This window comes from Camellia sinensis, chromosome 15, assembly GCF_055761805.1.
Source record: "Camellia sinensis isolate YWXY chromosome 15, ASM5576180v1, whole genome shotgun sequence".
NCBI lineage: Eukaryota > Viridiplantae > Streptophyta > Magnoliopsida > Ericales > Theaceae > Camellia > Camellia sinensis.
In genome coordinates this window covers 66,025,374-66,044,388 of record NC_138975.1, presented here as the reverse complement: position 1 = coordinate 66,044,388, position 19,015 = coordinate 66,025,374, and the positions used below count along the sequence as shown (strand labels likewise).

Sequence of the window (19,015 nt, the reverse complement as noted above, 5' to 3'; positions counted from 1 at the left end):
TTGTAATGATGCAAGGATCTCCAAACAAAATGATGCAAATAACACATCTTGTAATCAACCTTTATTGCATAGCTAGAACTAACCCCAAACAGTGAAAAATTAGATCCAAACATGAAATCTGTGTGCTCTGACTAATCCGATGAACTTGGTTTGATAGTCTATCACTTCATCAAGTTGGCTCCAAAAGTGATATAAACCCTCTCCAAAAGCATTTACTTCTGAACTCTCATCAATTTATTCATTCCTAGTTCTATCCTTGCCCAACTTATAAATTATCCATCTCAATGTTCCCATTCTGGCCATGCTAGTTTACGAACTTGTTTTTTAGATGCCAAACATTTAATCTGATAAAAAATGGCTGAGCTTTATCAGAAGCACTGCTCCACTAGCAAATTTTAACATCGTTTTGTGTAGTTGTAGAATGTCCAACATCTGATTTCTAAAAGCAACAAGAAGCGTATAAGATAGCACATCCAAAAACAAAAGCAGAATGGCTAATTAATAAGTTAATACTGTAACTACGCAGGATGTTAGACAATTGATAACTAGAGTTGAGAAAAACAAACTTCAGTCATATAGTGCAGAAGAAAAAGCTTGAACTTACCCTAAAACAAGAGTTGTCATGCTATCAATGACAAGCAACTTCACTTGGTGCTGGAGGAGCGAAACCTTGGTTTGCTGCAAGTTGGTGAAAAAGAAAACAACATATAATATTCAAAATTAATTGCAATAGTCTCTCAGTTGATAAGTCTAGAAAGAGTAAGAACAATGGGCTGCTGGGGTTGGTTGACTTTAGATTGAGCTTGAACTTGAGCAGGGCTTAATCTGAGAAAACAATTTCCTGTTCAAGTTTCATTTGCTAAGGTTTGGCCAAACTCAATCATGTTCATGAGCCTAATCAAGCTTGTCAAGTTTGTTCATTTACCTATTCTGTCAAGTTTGTTCATTTACCTATTCATTCTAATTTCCATATCGAAAGATATTCAACTTCAATTGCAATTACAAGATACTCCAAGAGCTTATCCATATTTTTGTCATATCTAAAATGCAAGGTACTTTTTCCTTTTTGTCACAGTTACCAAAGCCATATAAGTGTAGCGCCAACTTTTCATGAGGCCTCAAGTAAATCCCAATTTCAATAGAGTTAGTTTGTGGAGCAATCTTGCCCAAAACCTAAGCTTGAGCTTGGTTGTGAATGGGCTTCTTAACAAGCCCAGTATGAGATGCTTATGTCAACATTACTTTCTTTATAAAACCCTGTCTGAACTTAAATTCAAGAGGAAAGTTTGATAAAGTCTCTAGGAGGTCATACCAGATAGTTCAAATATTCATATGTTAACCATCTAACAAACTAGATTATCTAGACAACCCTCAAATCGAACCATACCACCCTTAAGAGGGTCTTGTCATAGACTCATAATCTTTGTGGTTCATGAGTGAAACATCTCAGTTGGCTCTGACATTGTCACCAATTACTACCCCAAGTTCTCAAAATGTCTCATTTATATCTTATTATATTCACTCTAGGTTAAGTACAAGAAATCTGACTCTAGTTCACACCTCTCAGTAAGTTCTCAAAATGATACAAAATTATTCACATAATAAAACAATGAGATTGTAATGATATCAAGGTACTTCCAAGACATGCTGTGAATATGACAATATGAGACGCCCGAATAAAAATTTAACTGATCGAATACATCATATAGAATATATAGAGCATTACCACCCAATAAATGATATTTCGAACTACGTAGATACGCTCACCTGCCAAGGAGCTGCAAAAAATATCCTGTAATCTGGCCAAAATACAAGGAGTCATAAAAATTTTTAGACAAATTTGAGGAGGTGGTTAAATGGGTATCTGCTTCCAGGTAAAAAAATTAATTTTAAGACTACATATAAACTCAGCCATCTCTTTATACAACATTAACAGTCTTAAAAGAGGCTCTCAATCAATCGGCACTTCAAATTGAATCTAATCATTCGATTGAGGTTTTTTTTAAAGAAAAGTTATTGATATATATATATATATATATATATATATATATATAAGTAAAGTGTACATTACATCAATAGTGAAGACAAAAGCCCCAAGATAGTTGCCTAAAAACTCTAAGCAACCGCACCCAAAAATGATGTTCTTGGTCCCATCTAACAAATAATCCCAATAAAAACTACAATATAAAAGTAGGTAAGATGCTCACTGTGCAAGACAAAAACAAGACAAAGTGTAGCAAAGTTACTGCCAGTATGAACTCAAAAACAAATGAAAAACAGAACCCCATAAGAGGCAAAATCTGTTCCACCTTCAATCAGTGTGAACAAAGGAAAAACATTCCTGAAGCAGCAGAGTGGAGCACCACAGAGGTCTTCATCACTGCGTTGGGTTTATAGATATTTTATAATGAATTTCAAGCACACAACAATAAATTTTTGTAGAAGTACCTTGATATTACTTATGTTCTGACACAAAGCAAACTACAATGCACATAGTTAAACACATATGCTAATTAATCATGCTTCACACATTAGTTTCAAGATTGACAAAACAAAGCACAAGGAACAACATACCAGATGATTTGGTGAGACGATCCTAGATAATAAGCGAAGGAAACAGAAAATTAAGTCAGAAGAAGAAGGAAAACCAGAAGCCAAACTCATAAAAGTGAACTATCGAAAAAAAATCAAACAAACCTCAAAGACCAAAGGCATCAATCTCATGAAGGAACTGCTCTGAGAATGAACAATTGCCATTGAGCCTAGTTGAATATAGCTATAAAAGTATCATTTAGAATATAGCTATAAAAGTATCATTCAGTAAATCACATTCGAAAGATGAATAGTCATTGTCATAATCCATTTGGGCAAAAAGTATCATTTATGACTGGTGAATTTAACACAAAAAATAAAGTTGATCATCGGATTTTTTTCACCCCCATGATTATAAAAACAAAAAATAAAAAATAAAATTATAAAGGGCTGTAGTTGTGATGAAGGAAAAGGCATTATCTACGGTCAATAAGTCTACAACCACAATTTTGAACAATTACAGAAACAATTTTGACCCTTAATATATGCCCTTTGGATCTAACATGGCAACACGAAATTACTGCCAAGTCAAAAATAACATCGAAGGACACATCTTCCATTAATCCATGATCACAGTGCACTGTCTTTTAAATACCCTCCTTCCCCTTTTGCCATCGTCAGATTCCTGCAACAAACAGAAGCTTGTAAGCTAAAATTCCAACAAAATAAGTTCTCATCTGAGGGAAAATAGCTTCAAGTGGCAATGATTCTCATCAGAAAAGTTCTATATATATCATCAACAAAGGAAAATACGAATAACTAAATTCCGTAAGGAAGGCATACTATTGTTAACATTTATTTATGTAATTGATGGGTACATTGTGTTGTAAATGCGTTTAGTATGCCATTTTTCTGAAGTAGTTGCATAACTATGAGATAGCAAACGCATATGAACCAAACATAATTCCCGAAATGTAGCACAATAAATGAGAAACAGAATGCTCCTCCAAGAGAGAGCAACTATTTGTCATCAACAAAATCAACAATATTCATCTGCAAGCTTTCAGCATTACCTGTTGGCCGAGAAAAAGTGGGACTCGAACCCTCTTGGATCCATCACCTAATCGCCTATAAGGAAAATGGTTTTCCACAGCAGCAGATTCACTAGAGACCTATAAATGTGGCAAATAAAATTACAGAAAATTTAGTTTGTTCAGTCCATTTCAATCCTTAAAAAAAAAGACAATCAACAAAAAAGTTAAAATGATTTTAGTGGTAACGACAATCCTACATCTAATGTATAGCATCCCCAAATTAGAGAAGGAAAGAAATTGGCAACAAGAGCACAATATCATGCTGCAAATATGATGGTTGGTTGCTGAGCTATCTTGAACCAGTCTAGTCTAGTCTAGTCTTCTCATATGCCCACATAGCCTAAATGTTATCAGCCTTCTGATTTGCACAGGGCAAATAAATATAAAAACTATAGATTATTCACCTGGTTTTGAATGGTTTCAACCAACATATCTTGGCAACCAAATGCATGCACACTTTCCAAATTTGGGCACTGAAGGAGCAATCTCTCTGGAGATTAAAATAAAAAACATAAAATCAGTTAACAAAAACTACAACTCTCAAAATACTTTTGCGTGTATGTCACCAGCTTGAAAAAGAAAGAACTCAGAGAACATACCAGGATGCAAGTTTCGACAAGAATTTAGATTCAGATCATTGAGCTCTGGGCAGTTCAAATATAAAGCCTGCACACAAATTCACAAATTCAGGTCCAGAGTGAAGAAATAAGCGAGCAAGATTATACAAATTACTTAGACTAGTGAATCTCACATCTAAGCCAGAACAACCCCACAAGCTAAGTTTTTTCAGCTTGCCATGTTTGATAATTAACTTCTGGTAAATAAGGTGTAGTTTGCTGTTGGGAGTTTTCTGCAACTCATGGTCACAGCTTTCTTCGAAGTTTGGAATCTGGAAATTGGGGTCACATATGGTCATTCCACAGTCCATGATTTCAAGAAGAGGCAGTTGAGCTGCAGCAAATTGGATTCCACCTAAAAGATGCAGGAAGCAAGTAAAAAGGTAGTATAGCTATGTAAGAAGAATGATCATTCAGTAAATGATCATTCAGTAAATGCATATATGTAAGAAGAATATTGTGCACACATCATATGCTAATATCTGATAAATATGTTTTAATATTCTTTCTTGATTAAAGGTAGTATAGCTATGCATCTGTATAATTGGTTAACTTGTTTGTTGTTTGTTTCTTTCTTCCCATTTCATGTAATGTCTTCTAGATTAAAGTGACATCTAGATTTATCTTGAATTGGTGCAGAATTTTTTTATTATAGCATTGAAGAAAGGCTTCTTATAATTGTACACACAAGAAATTTCTCAGTGTTTTGTACGTCAAGCTATTCATGTAGCCTTGTCTGCACTTCAATTTGCATCCGTATTGCTTCGCTAATATGTAAGCTTCTAATTCACTCAGATTGAGCAAGGCCTCCAATGAGACGTAAACTAGGTTTACTTATTTGTTTTATTATGGCACACAAAAAATGTCAGAATAGCCAATTTTCCTTCAACACTGGTACAAAACATGAAAGTATTCAAGCAAAAGCCAGTAGAGGACCAGGAAGATGGGCGGGCGACACAAAATCAATGCCCTTTATATCATATCTTAAAATTTTAATGGACCAGCTAAGAAGCAGTTTCAATGCCCTGATTTGTTTTCCAATGACTCCATATATACACCTAAATAATAATATTTCCATTATCTGCGCATATCATGCACTACTTTTCTACATTTTAACTTGCAGTAGAAGAGCAAAAAGGCTGGCATCTATGAGGACTTAATGCTTACATTTACTACAGTAGTGGGTTATTAGAGGAGAACCGCAGTTGTAACAAAAAGAATGTTTGCATCTGTGATCATCTACAAAAATAAAATATACATATATAAGTACGCAGATGATTGGGTGTAAAAAAGAGATAAAAAATTAAATGAATCGATATAATCAATTGGAAATGATTCGGATTGAGCTTCAATCTTCATCAACTGAAGAGACACGCTTGCTAAAAATGATCAATCAAACACTACAAATGATTTTTATGTTCTCAACTTGAAGACCAAGGTCATGTGACATATGAAGTAGAAATGCAGAAAAAAAAATGAAAGGAAGTTTGACAGAGTTGAGAACAACTACATCAAGAACAGTACTAGTTTTCTTCCTTCATGACAAAAAGGAATAACATAGTCTAATTATCTATGTTAATTAGAAATACGTAAAATTATGTTCTACCAATATACAAACATAGATTGAAAAGCAAAAATATCAAAGTGAATGAGATTCTATTGAAAAGAGAGCAGAACAAAAATGGCAAGTGAAAAGATTAAAAAGAGTACAATTCGACTGAAGGAAGGCCAGATCGAAGAGCGAGGAATATAGTGAGTCCTGTGTATGAGACCAGATCTGATGGAGCGAGAGAGAGAGAGAGAAAGTGTGAGAGGACCAGACTTAAGGGATAGTAGCGACGGGAGGACCATACCTGAGAAGGAGCTTTAACAGGCTCGAAACCCTAGATAAAATCCCTTCACTAATGTAGCAACTCGATTACCAGAAACCCAATATTTACTCAATCTGATTACCAGAAACACAGTATTCACTCAATCGGCTAGTTTCCTCAGTCCCGATTCGATTGGTCTCAGTCCCGATCCCAATCCCGATGATCTTGATCCTTCTTCACTCATCGATCTCGTAACCTTGCCGATTTGTGCAACTCAACCGGTCCATCTTCCTCTGCAAAATCATCAGAATCTGAATCAAGAAAAACAAAAAACCGTCAAGAAATTTTAACCAAATTGATTCAAGAATCGATGGATTTAGAATTAGATCTGAACAAGTAATCGGAATCAACCCTGGTGAATCTCTCAAGGAGCATGAGGAGACAGAGGAAACCCTAGATCTGGGACGGAGAGAGAAAAGAGAGAAATGGATATAGAAAACAGAATGACGGAAAAAGAAATGGATACAGAGGGAGACGGAGCACCATTTAAAAGTCGAACGCGTGTTTATAAAAGGAAAATGCGTGCCTTTTAATTTCACTTTACCTCTTCCACAACGTTTTTCAAAAAACGTTGTGTAAAAAACGTGGTTATAGGTAACTTTTGTTGTAGTGACTTGTACCAAAAACAAATCACATAACTCTGTCTCATTTCATTTTTCTGTTCCAAAATAACATCATTTCCATTCAATCTCATCATAGGAGTTCAACTCATTTCTATTTATTTGTTGGTTAATAACCCAAATTGATAATTCATCATAGTCTATATTATCATCAAAGGCATTCAGTAACGATCAATAACATGAGTGGATCTTGAAGTTGACCTCATGGCATCATAACATACCTTGTAACATCATAACATAAAATACTTTAATCGCACAAGTCATATACCTTTGTTTAAGTAATCATATGTCTCCAAATGATTTACATTTCGCCAAATAATCGAGCCTCAATCTCAAATGATATTAATGATTTTATTTCTTTGTTTCAAATGAATCAAAATATCCTATTATTGACATCCACATGAAGTTTTCAAAATAGATTAAGTATTTGATAGATCATCATTGACAATTCAAATTCTTGGTCCACAATAGTCCGGATATTCGTTCCAATGCAACTCATAAGCCGTCAACAGCAAATCAAATAGGGTGGGGATTTACTCATTTTATAACCAAATGGGTCGAAACGAAAAAATCGGTCCTAAATCAATTAACACATATACACTTTTGCTTATAGTTAGCGAAAGTACTCGAAATATCGGTCTTGATATATTGAAAGACTCTCACCCTAATTATCTTAGCAATTTCATATTAAGTTTCAAATACCCATACAAATTAATTCTAAATTCTCCAATAGTCATTTGAAAAAAATACTTCTTGCATTTATTAAACATATTCCTATTGATCTCTCATACCACAAAATTTCTAAACACATTCTTCGTTGATTTCACACTTAGCTTTTACTCTTGATCTTGTTGTATCTCATGACATGATTTCTTAGGTTTCATCATATTTTTTAGCACTTCTTCTACTTTGTCTAGTTGCTTCGACAAAGATTCAATTTCCACATCATTCTTACTTCTCATCATCTTTTCCTAAAGTCACAAGACAAAGGTAAGTAACTCTTGGGGTTATACCGATTAACTTAGAATATAACATCATATAATTAACCATAAGGCATACAATCGTTCAAAGGCATTGGTAAGGTATCCTATTCATTCCCATAGAATTACCAAGAATTTCTGATTCGAAGCTACCCCGGCCAAACATGATTCCAATCGGACTTTCAAGGTCATTCAACAAAGGTATGTGAATCTACGGTTTATACAGTGGGTCCCTTACCAAATCAACGTACTTTCTTCATATCAAACAATTTTCTAACTTTCAATCACCATAGTTCCATACACTTCATTAATCATCAAATACCTCAACTTCCCAAATATGCCCTTAGTCTAATTTGGCATATAACCCATATAACTTTCATGGCTTTACCAAAGATTCTAATTTCTTATAATATCATATTCCCATGAATTATTATACTTGTACTCACCAATGTTCTAGTCAAAATTTTTGACTTCCTCATAACGTTAAAGTTCCATAATAGCTTTAACTTTTAATCTCAATACAAAACCTATTAAACAAACATATTCCAGTTTCCTTCTAATCGTCCAAATTCCATAATAACTCTTAATTCTTAATCTCAATACTTAGCCTATGAAACAAACACATATACATTTTTTTGAATGCACAACTTATCACTTATTTATAAGATGCATGCAACTTAAATACGTTCTAGACATTCTAATGCTCAATGGACTCGTGTGAGAGATATTAACTCATGCTCTGATACCACTGTTACGGCCCCAAACCCGCCCCTAGAGGTTTAGGCCATGACCGGCCTCTACTTTGGCCTCAAGCACAAAATTTCAAAAATATTTAATTAATATTGGGGCCTGAAGCGGAAGTAAAACAAAAATAAGAATGTCTATTGAGCTGTACATACATGATAAACTAAAATAGTTAAAAGATTCATATTACATATTCAAAGACATATCTTACACATATCTCACACAGACTTAAAGCGTAATCAAAATACAAAACTCTGACAAAACAAAACTAAAGCCTAGACACGAAGGTGCGTCTTGGGTGGCTTGACAAAGGGATGACTCCGAGGCAAACTCTAATGCTGATCTTCCAATTGCTTACCTACATGCATATAAGGGAAATGGGTGAGCTAAAGTGCAATGAGTGTAGTTGGTTTTTCACGCTTCTTGGAGGGGTTTAGTCTCCTAGGATGTGATTTCCCTACATTTCGAACTCCCATGGTGCTGAATCTGGTTTCACAAGTGCAATGTGAAACAGAAAAATGAATAAGAGTCCAAAATTTGGCAAATCCTAGAAAATCCATTAATCATCAGAGATGCCAAAAATGGACTGCATTGCCAGATTTTAGAGTCCCCACCTAAATATTTTTGAAAAATTTAGAAAACTCGTAACTCGTGCCAAAGGCCACTTGTCCGTCATAACCAAAGTGTCTCGGTTCGAGAACTTAGGTATGAGAAGAGAAGGTTATGAATTGGGCATCCTACTCACCTGATCAAAGATTGGCCTCTACTAAATCATGATGTGAATTTTATGGACATTATATGCTCATGTTTATTGATTATTTAATATACTAACATTACTATGTCAAGCAAACAAGTATAGACCACATCACGTACTTTGAATTGCTTTGATTTCATGCTTTTTTGAAAATAGTTTTGAATATGTTCAACTCAAAGGAAAAGCGAGCTCATATGTACAATAATCAAAGTTATTCCAATCTAAGCAAAATAACTTCCATCCATAGGCATTCATAGAAATATTTTGAGTAAGCCAGTAGCCTCATGGTAGTATGCTCGACATGGTAACACAAACACATTTTTGATATGCTAAAGCAAAAATGCTCATCTAGTACTCAAATGAAGCAAGCCAAAGAAAAGAAGATAGTTAGAAAAATGCATGATCCTAAAGAAATGCACATGACTAATGCAACTCATACAAAATGCGATTTACTTGATTCAGCCATAAATATGTCATATGAATCCACTCAAAGCATGCGGTAACGCGCGTGTTCAAGTAAGAAATAATCAATGATGTCAAGTATGATGAGCCGAACCTTAATGCATGCAAAAATGGATACAAATCATGGTAGTGACAAAAGAAAATATGATGTTATACAACTACGGTAAGCATTTAAATAGAAGGGAGAAAGAAATGGGGATTGAAAGACATACATCATACGTTACAAATTTGCCCTCTTACAAGAGGGTCCGAATGTCCTAATTAACTAATTATTACAAACACAAATGAATGAACTAATTATCTAATTATTACAAAATACGAATATCAAAGCGACTAATCTAAAGGAATTGAATGAGCGGCTAGGAATCGCATGCACATAAGCAAGAAAATCCTCCAGAAACCCCTCTGTTTGCTGCTGTAGCTCGGTTCTTTCGCGCCCCCTTTCGGAAGCTCGGAAAGAAAAGCCCTACAGTTCAGACTCCCGTGGTTCTGAATCTAATCTCACAAGTGTAATGTGAAACTAATAAACACCAAAGAGTCCAAATCTGACAAATCATTTCGGAAAATTGATTTTTGAATCAAAAGTGCCAAAAATGGACTGCTTTGCCAGATACAGAATCGCCACCTAAATATTTTATTTTTGAAAAAATTTAGGAAATCTGTGACTCGTGCCAAAGGCCACGTGTCCGTCATCACCAAAGTTGCCTTGGCTCAGGAACTTAGGTACGAGAGGGGAAGGTCATGAATTGAGCACCCCTGCTCGCCCGATCAAAGATCGGCCTCTACTAATCATGATATGAGATTTTATAAACATTATGTGTTCTTATTCCGGTTATTAAACTAACTTTACTATGTGATGCGCGCAAGCAAGTATAGACTAGTTTGCTCAATTTGGAACAATTCAACTTATGTTTATTTACGAAAATGGTTTGAATTTGCCACCTCCAGTGGGCTTAAAGATTGCGGATTTGCCACCAAACATAGTGGGCTTAAAACATGATTTGCCACTCAACAAAGTGGGCTAAAAACTTACATTCGTTGAATCGTTTCAATTCAAACAACAAGCCTTCATCCACAAGCATTCAACCAGTTTAGCATTTAAGCACATAGCCTTATAGCAAGCATGCTAATCATGACAACATTCACATTCATCTAACTATGCTAAAACATAAAAACTCACATAGTACTCCAAGCTAAGAAAATATGAGTTAGAAAAATATGCATGATTCCTTACTATAAAAGATTCCTAATGCAACACACACAATATGCAATTAATAGCTCGGTTACTAATATGGCATATGGATCGATTTGAACAACATGCAGTTAAACACGTATTCAAAGAGGATATTGAAATGGAAATGCAGTTTGAATGATGCGCTGAGCCTCGGTGGATACAATACAAGATGAATGGATGTAAGCATGAGATATGCTAATTGAAACATGCTCCTAATCTAACCATCAAAAGTGATTAAATAAAAGAAATAAAGACGTGGGGTTGGAAGACATACACACATGCACGAACACTTATTACGACATTACGCCCTGGCGATGGAGGGCCCAAATGAATAAAAGCTAACTAGCTAACTAGGCTAATTAAGCTAACTAATACAAAACTTGAAACTAATTAACTATTCTAGTTAACTAATTATTACAAACCGAAATCGAATAACTAGTTAAACTAACTAATTATTTACAACTCTGAATTAGCTACAACTAATTAATTACAACACGTCTTTGATCTATTGCTAATTAAACTAATTAGCTAATCCCGGGAAGCGAGGGATGCATGCATGCTCAATTTTTCATCCGAAAAGCCACTGCCTTACTGCTGAGAACCTCTGTTTGCACGTATGAAGACCAACAAAGTCGTCCACTTCCAGAACACCTCTGCTCTACCTTACCAATACAGTGTGCAAATTTCATTGGTGGCTGCTAGGGGGCCGCTCGGCTACCAATGGTGGCCGGTCGGCCACTGGTGGTGGCTGTCGGCCACTGGTGGTTTGAGTATCTATACTGCAATAGAGAGCAAAACAGAGCAAAACAATGTATTTCTCAAGGGTTGTTTGCACACTTTGCCTCTCATTTTCATAGGGAAATCAAAGTAGGGACAAGCTTTGGTTCACAAACCATCAATCAAGCAAATTCATTGCATGATGGCTTGTAAAACCAATTGTGCAAGTTCAATAAATGTAAAATGAGATCAAAGAGACCATCACCCTATGATGCATGATCAAGGGCATTGGAGGCCAAGGAAAGTGGTACATTTTATCACTTGTGAGTACGAAATGTCCGATTTTTCCTATGTTCAAACTAACATCCGATTTGAACACATGCAATGCAACACAAAGAATGCTTATCTTACCTCTTTTATTTGTCAATTTTGTTTACTCATTTTAATTATCAAATCTTTCGTTAATCCATTAAGTCCATTGGTAAGTGTCCTCTAATGGAAGGAGGGCTCAAACCCCAAGTTGCTTTGGGCACGAAAGAGGCATTACACTGTTGGTAATGAACCCCCTAAGGGATTAAACCATTAGGTGTAGCACCTCCATTTCATACTTAGGGAAACAAGTGGTTTGCAACCACTTTCAAAGCAAAACCAAAAGGCGAGGAAATGAGGGAGATTGCAGAGATTATAAGTGCTGAAATGAAGTAGAAAAAGCACTAAAATATGCAATCAACTCACACCAATGATGGTTAAAGCCTTAAAACACTATGCTAGTGAAAAGGGTTACACTACAACTAGGCAAAACAAGACTCTAACGAACTAACCAGCCCAAAATAGAGCTAAAACAGGTTATTTTAGAGGCTAGAACATGTTGGACTTGAGCTAAGTTAAGTTAGAAAAACATGCTAACATGTGAAGCCAACTGGGCATGCAAACAAGACACAAGGAGGGGAGGCTAACCCCTCCAAATTTGGACCTCAAAATAAGTTGTTTGCTACTGAAAAACCTCTGAAATTCAGTGGTTAAAAAGCCCAAAAAATTTGATTTGAAAGTGATGAATAAAGGCACAAAACCTTTACAAACTAATAAGCAAGAAGGGTGAACCACTTCCTAACTAAAAAAAGGGCTCAAACCAGTACTTTTAGGCCACAAAAATAGAGTTTTTCTCAGTTCAAAACTAGCCCCAAAATAGTAACAAAAAGATGGTTGTAGACACCCCATTTTTGACCGTCCTCAAGACTTGGACGTCACCACTTGGAACACTCGGTGATCATCCATGTTTGTGTTCGTTTGGAGTTCCCGGAGGCCTCAGCTACGTGCCTTGCCTCGGGATCTCCGAACTCGACCGTTTAGTGTCTGGTTTTGCACCAAACACTTGCATCTTGCCTTTGAGAGGCAGGGTAGGGCTTGTAGACCATCCCCACCCACCACCGGCAGTGGCTAGAGGCCACCGGCTGGTTTTTACTGCCATCGGCAATATTTTCTGCCGGTCGGCACCTTTTGTTGCCGGTCGGCATTGTGTTTGGCCGGCCGGCCACTGTTTTAGATCAGTCGGCCACTTGTCCTGGCCGAGACCTTTTCTTGAGGGAGCTTGACCCTCTTGAACCTTTTTTATTTTCTCCAAGAAGCTTGACCCCTTTTAGCTTCTCCAAGAAGCTTGACCTTTTTTTAGCTTCTCCAAGAAGCTTGAACCTTTTGACCTTTTCTAGCTTCTCCAAGAAGCTTGAACCTTTTGACTCTTTTAAAGCTTCTCCAAGAAGCTTGACCCTTTTGAACCTTTTTGTTTAGCTTCTCCAAGAAGCTTGAACTTCTTGACCCCTTTGCCTAGCTTCTCCAAGAAGCTTGGCCCTTTTACTCCAAGCTTCTAAGAGAAGCTTGGCCTTTTTGGTCAAAGCTTCTAAGAGAAGCTTTGCCCCTTTGGTTTCTCTATATAAAGAGAGCCTCTCCTCCCCTTTAGGAGGTTAGAAAAATATGATATAGAAGAGATATATATCACTCTCTCTATATATCTCCCTCTCTCTCTACATTTGTGTTGGTTTTGAGGGTCCAAAAGGGCCTTGTTCTTGGCCTATTTGCACTACACCCTATAGCATCATTCCACCACTTCCATTCCAGCAGCAAGGGGAGGAATTCCAGTAGCTTAGAATCATCAAATTTGGTCCAAGAAGCAACAAAAGCATTGGTCTTCAAGGGTGAGTAGCATTTTCCCCTTTTTGGTCCATTTCTTGCACCATTTGTAAGCCATACATGCTTACTGTTTTGAGCTCCGGCCCTAACTGAGAGTGGCCTTGTTTTGAGGTCTTTTTCACTTTTGCTTAAGGGCTCAACACTGTTTGAGCCCCCCATCTTGCACTTGCTTCAATATCCTCCTTGAATGCCATAATCTTGCATAGAATTTTTGGCTTGCGTGTGATCTGTTTTGGAGCATAATGTAAACTTTAAATAGGCTTATTTTGAGCCCCTCTTCAACATTGAAGAAGGGCTCATTACTATTTGGGACTTCCATGTGCCACTTCATGTTATATCCTCTCTTTGGCCCCCATTTTTGCATGCTTTGGCAGCCTATCATGTTTCTGTTTTTGGTCTTTTTACAGGCCTAGAAATAGTCTTATTTTGACCTTCTTAACATGTTTCATCAAGGGTCTTTGGCTGTTTGATGAATATTTTGTATACCTCATGTTATAGCCTCTTTTGAGCCTCATTTTGCATTGCATTTCTAGCATGTTTGTATACTGTTTTGGAGTTTTTACAGTTCTGTAAATATGCTTATTTTTGGCCCCTCTTCAATGTTGTTGAAGGGCCCTAACCTATTTGGAGTTAGCAGCTGTGAGTTGCTTCATAATCTCATGTTTAGGGCCATTTTTGCATGCCGTTGTTGCCCTATCTTTGCTTGCGGTTTGGCCATGATTTATACTGGAAAAATGCTGATTTTGGGACTGCCTTGCTACTGTCTATTCATTGCATTTCCATATTGTGCATATTTGGTATAGCTATAGGCCATTTCGGGTGCCAAAAGTCCATGTTTCGGGACTATTCCATGCATCGGGTGTGTTTTCGCCTCATTTCGGGGCTGTTTTCCCCCACATTTCAGTGCTGAAATTCCATTAGCATGTTTGCGTATCATTTTCCATGCTATTGCATTGCATATGCCATTGTCTCGATTTGCGTGCCCGTGTGCACGCGTTTTGAGGCACTTCATTTTCATCCATCGGCCTCTTATGTGAGTGTGGCTGAGGCTCTCTCATGTTAGTATAAGCCCATGTTGCATTCTATATGCCACTTTAGCCATTGCATTGCATTGCATATGCCATTGCCTCGGTTTGCGTGCCCGTGTGCACGCATTTCGAGGCACTTCATTTTCATCTTATGGCCACTGATGTGGGTGCGGCTGAGGTCCACTCACATTGGTGTAAGTCCATCTTGCATTGTGTATGCCTTGTTTCAATACGTTGTGCATGTTATGTTGTTAGCATTGTGTGTGCCATGTAGTTATATTGCATGTTTGTATGTTTGCTTGCATGCTTAGGTCGCATGTGCATTGTTGTGCATTGCCTCGCCTCTTGACCAACCATGATTGAGGTTGGGTCCCTTGTATGTTTTGTGTGCATTGCATTTGACATTGAAATGCATACTTGACTCTTTGGCCATCATGCATCGAAATGCGTGATTGGTGGCCCGAGGGTCGAGGGCCATGTTCCCTTGAGTCCATTACATGATAGGGAGTATGTCCATGCATACATGTGCCCGAAATCCTATGCCATATGCTGTCTATTCTCTGTTGCTGTCAAAACTGTCTTCTGCAGGGAGCTTCTGCCGACCTACAGAATTTAGTGCCGACCAGCACTTTTTGAAATGCCGGTGACCCAATAAACAGCCGATGGAAGTTGTGAACTACCGGTGGGAATTTCCCCTAGCCGGTGGTGCTCTGCAGCATGCAAGGAACCTGTCCTGGAGTTTTGGAAATTTTCAGAGAGACAGGGCAGTATAAACAGAGGTGGCAGTGTTATGGTACGGGCTTTCCGGGCGAGACGGATCCGAGCATGCATCACTCACGCATCCCAAGGCAGGGCTGCAGCCACCTTCTTGCTGCATTTATTTTGTTAATTAATTAAGGGTTTGTAATAATTAATTAGCTAGGATAGTCGATTTATCATTCGGACTGTATTATTCTTTTGGTCCCTCCGAGCGAGGGCAAACTTGTAATAAGTGTGGGTGCGTGTGTGCATGTCTTCCAACCCCCACTTCTTTCTCCTTTTTTATTTACCCGCTTATGATGGTAGACTAGGGCATATTTAAATTAGCATAACAGTATGATAGCATGCGTGCATCCATACATCTGTCTTACATGCACCGGGCTCAGCACATCATGCAGTTACATGCACCGGGCTCGGCACATCATGCTAACTGCACTTGTATTTCAATTCCAAGTTGAGAACTTGTTAGTTGCAGCATTTCACATGCCATCTTTAGGATAGCCGAGCCTGTTTAGATTGCATCTTTGCATGTGTTGCATTAGCCATTTTTAACATGAACTAGGATCATGCATATGATTACTGACTAGTTTCTGTTTTGGCTCGGAGTACTAGGTAAGCTTTTATGCTTTAGCATATCGCATGCGTGTGAGTGTTGCCATGACAATATGATTACCATGAGGCTAGCTGCTTATGTGATATAACTGCTTGAATGCCTGTGGATGGAGGTTGAATTACCTAATTTGGAATAATGCATTAAAACTGTGAGTTTTAAGCCCACTAGATAGTGGCAAAATCATCTTTTCTAAAAGCCCACTTGAGGGTGGCAAAATCTGCATTTTAGCCTACTTGCGAGTAGCAAACCATTTTCAAAACAAACATGAAATGTTTTGTTCCAATTTGGGCGATTTGGTCTATACTTGTTTGCTGCGCGCACAACATAGTAATTCTAGGCTACTAACCGGATTAAGAATACATAAAGTTTTCAAAAACGGATATCACGGTTAGTAGAGGCCGGTCTTCGGACCGGGCGAAAGGGGGTGCTCATAGCTGACCTTCCCCGATCGTACCCAAGCTCCCGAGCCGAGACAACTCCGGTGATGACGGACATGTGGCCTTCGGCACCGAGTCAGGGTTTCCTAAATTCTCCCATAAAAAAATATTTAGGTGGCGACTCTGTATCTGGCAAAGCAGTCCATGTTTGGCACTACTTTTTCAAAAATCTGTTTTCTCAAAACGATTTGCCAGATTTGGACTCTTTGGTTCAGATTAAGAACTGTGACACAAAATCGAGTCCGAACTGTAGTAGCGAGGTCCCCCTCCGCGGGCGCGTCTACAATGGTTAAACAAGCTTGCAAAATAAAGTAAATAAGGCAAGTAAACTACCTTTTGAAGCGAATGGCATTTTTAGGCACAAAACCAAGCTAAAACCACCTTCAAGAGCTCCAAGAAAACTCCAAATAACCTCAGCTCAAAGGTAAGTGGACTTGATTTAGGATGTGTATGCAAAAGTGTAGAGAAAACAAGCAATTAGGCACAAAATTGTAAGAGAGAGAGAAATCTTGAGAAAAAGAGAGATTTTTGCTCTAAATTTTCTAACCCTCAAAAATGGGGGAGGAACCCCCCTATATATAGAAAAATAGGTCTTGAGCTTAGAAACATCCTACCATACACGTGTAGGGAGATGCAGCTTAATGTGCTAACAGCTGGCACAGTTGTCAACAAATATTTGGAAAAAGAGACTGGTGGTCGACCGGCCACACCAATGGCCGACAACTAAGGGCCATGGCCGACAGCCTCTAGTGGTGGCCAACAGGTCACCACAAGTTCCAGGTACCAAGTTTTGATCCAAAACAAGGCACAGAAAGGACAAGGTCTAAAGGCTCAAAGACAGGGCGTTCCGCTGAGGACTTCGGGCATTCAAAACAAACACATGCAACCATAATCATCAAATGCACAAGTGATGACGTCCATGTCTTGAGAATGGTCAAAAATGGGGTGTCTACGGTTGCCCCTCTTTGACAGAACTCAGAAGTCATGAAATGACGGGGGTGAATGTCAAAACCCAGAGATGACGACAAGGTCGAAGACTTGGACAAACAAACAAGCAAGACAAAAATGGTTGCACCTGCAGGCTGCCTACGTATCCCTTTGCAAGGAATCAAACCAGCGTAGTTCTAGGGCAAGATGCAAGTGATATGCATGATGTAGGAACATAACTTATGATCATGCAATGAGGTTGTAATGAAACATTTAAATGCAAATGCTATGCAATGAAAATGCCACATTCAAACAAACCGAAACAAGGTATAGCAACCTCAAACACAAAAGTAAGTAAACACGCCACACGTGGGAATTACGAACCAAACCAAATTTCATGTAGAACGGATGTAAGAAAATTATGCAAACTCAAACACGCAACACGCAAGAAAGGCGAAGAGTGACTGTCGAGCGCACCCGAGGTCTTAACCAAGATCCTAATGTGTTACACACAGAAGGAAAATGTGGTGTGAACAACAGGACGCACCCGAATGTGTTTAACCAAAAGGAGTGTAAATATCGGGATGCACCAGAATGTTTTTTAACCAAAATGAGTGGTGTAAACACCGGGATGAACCCGAATGCTTTTAACCAAAAGGAGTGGTGTAAACACCGGGACGTACCCGAATGTTTTTAACCAAAGGGAGTGGTGTAAATATCGGGACGCACCTGAATGCTTTTAACCAAAGGGAGTGTAAACACCGGGACGCACCCGGATGTTTTTTAACCAAAAAGAGTGGTGTAAACACCGGGATGCACTTGAATGCTTTTAACCAAAGGGAGTGTAGACACTGGGACGCTCTCGAATGTTTTTTACCAAAGGAGTGGTGTAAACACTGGTACGCACCCGAATATTTTTAACCAAAGGAGTGGTGCAAACACTGGTACGCACCCGAATGCTTTTAACCAAAGGGAGTGTAAACACCGGGACGCACCCGAATGTTTTTAACCAAAAGTAGTGTAAACATCGGGACACACCTGAATCTTTTAACCAAAAGGAGTGGTGTAAACACCGGGACGCACCCAAATGCTTTTAACCAAAGGGAGTGTAAACACCGAGACGCACCCGAATGTTTTTAACCAAAGGAGTGGTGTAAACACCGGGACGCACCCGAATGCTTTTAACCAAAGGAAATGTAAACACCGGGATGCACCATAATGTTTTTTAACCAAAAGGAGTGGTGTAAACACCGGGATTCACCCGAATGCTTTTAACCAAACGGAGTGGTGTAAACATAGGGACGCACTCGAATGCTTTTAACCAAAGGGAGTGTAAACACCGGGACACACCCGAATGTTTTTAACCAAAGGGAGTGGTGTAAACACCAGAACGCGCCCGAATGCTTTTAACCAAAGGGAGTGTAAACACTGGGACACACCCG

At 38.3% G+C, this 19,015-nt stretch overlaps 1 protein-coding gene across 1 annotated transcript; it reads right to left on the bottom strand.

Moving 5' to 3' along the window:
- Positions 1-2,870: 2,870 nt before the first annotated feature.
- On the bottom strand, positions 2,871-4,624 carry LOC114294803 (F-box/LRR-repeat protein 17-like). The gene is made up of 5 exons (XM_082908961.1): positions 4,378-4,624; positions 4,226-4,292; positions 4,031-4,116; positions 3,606-3,704; positions 2,871-3,217 (listed from the first exon to the last, which is right to left on the bottom strand). The coding sequence occupies exons 1-5, from the start codon at positions 4,552-4,554 to the stop codon at positions 3,152-3,154; spliced, it is 495 nt and encodes a 164-aa protein (XP_082765087.1). The 5' UTR covers positions 4,555-4,624; the 3' UTR covers positions 2,871-3,151.
- Between the last annotated feature and the right edge of the window lie 14,391 nt (positions 4,625-19,015).

Excerpts from the sequence above, each read along its gene's own strand:
- LOC114294803 (XM_082908961.1), bottom strand. The coding sequence starts at position 4,554 with ATGGACTGTGGAATGACCATATGTGACCCCAATTTCCAGATTCCAAAC. Across the intron at positions 4,293-4,377 it reads GGGGTTGTTCTGGCTTAGAT|GCTTTATATTTGAACTGCCC; the intron begins GTGAGATTCACT and ends ATTTGTGTGCAG. Across the intron at positions 3,218-3,605 it reads CACTTTTTCTCGGCCAACAG|GAATCTGACGATGGCAAAAG; the intron begins GTAATGCTGAAA and ends TGTTTGTTGCAG.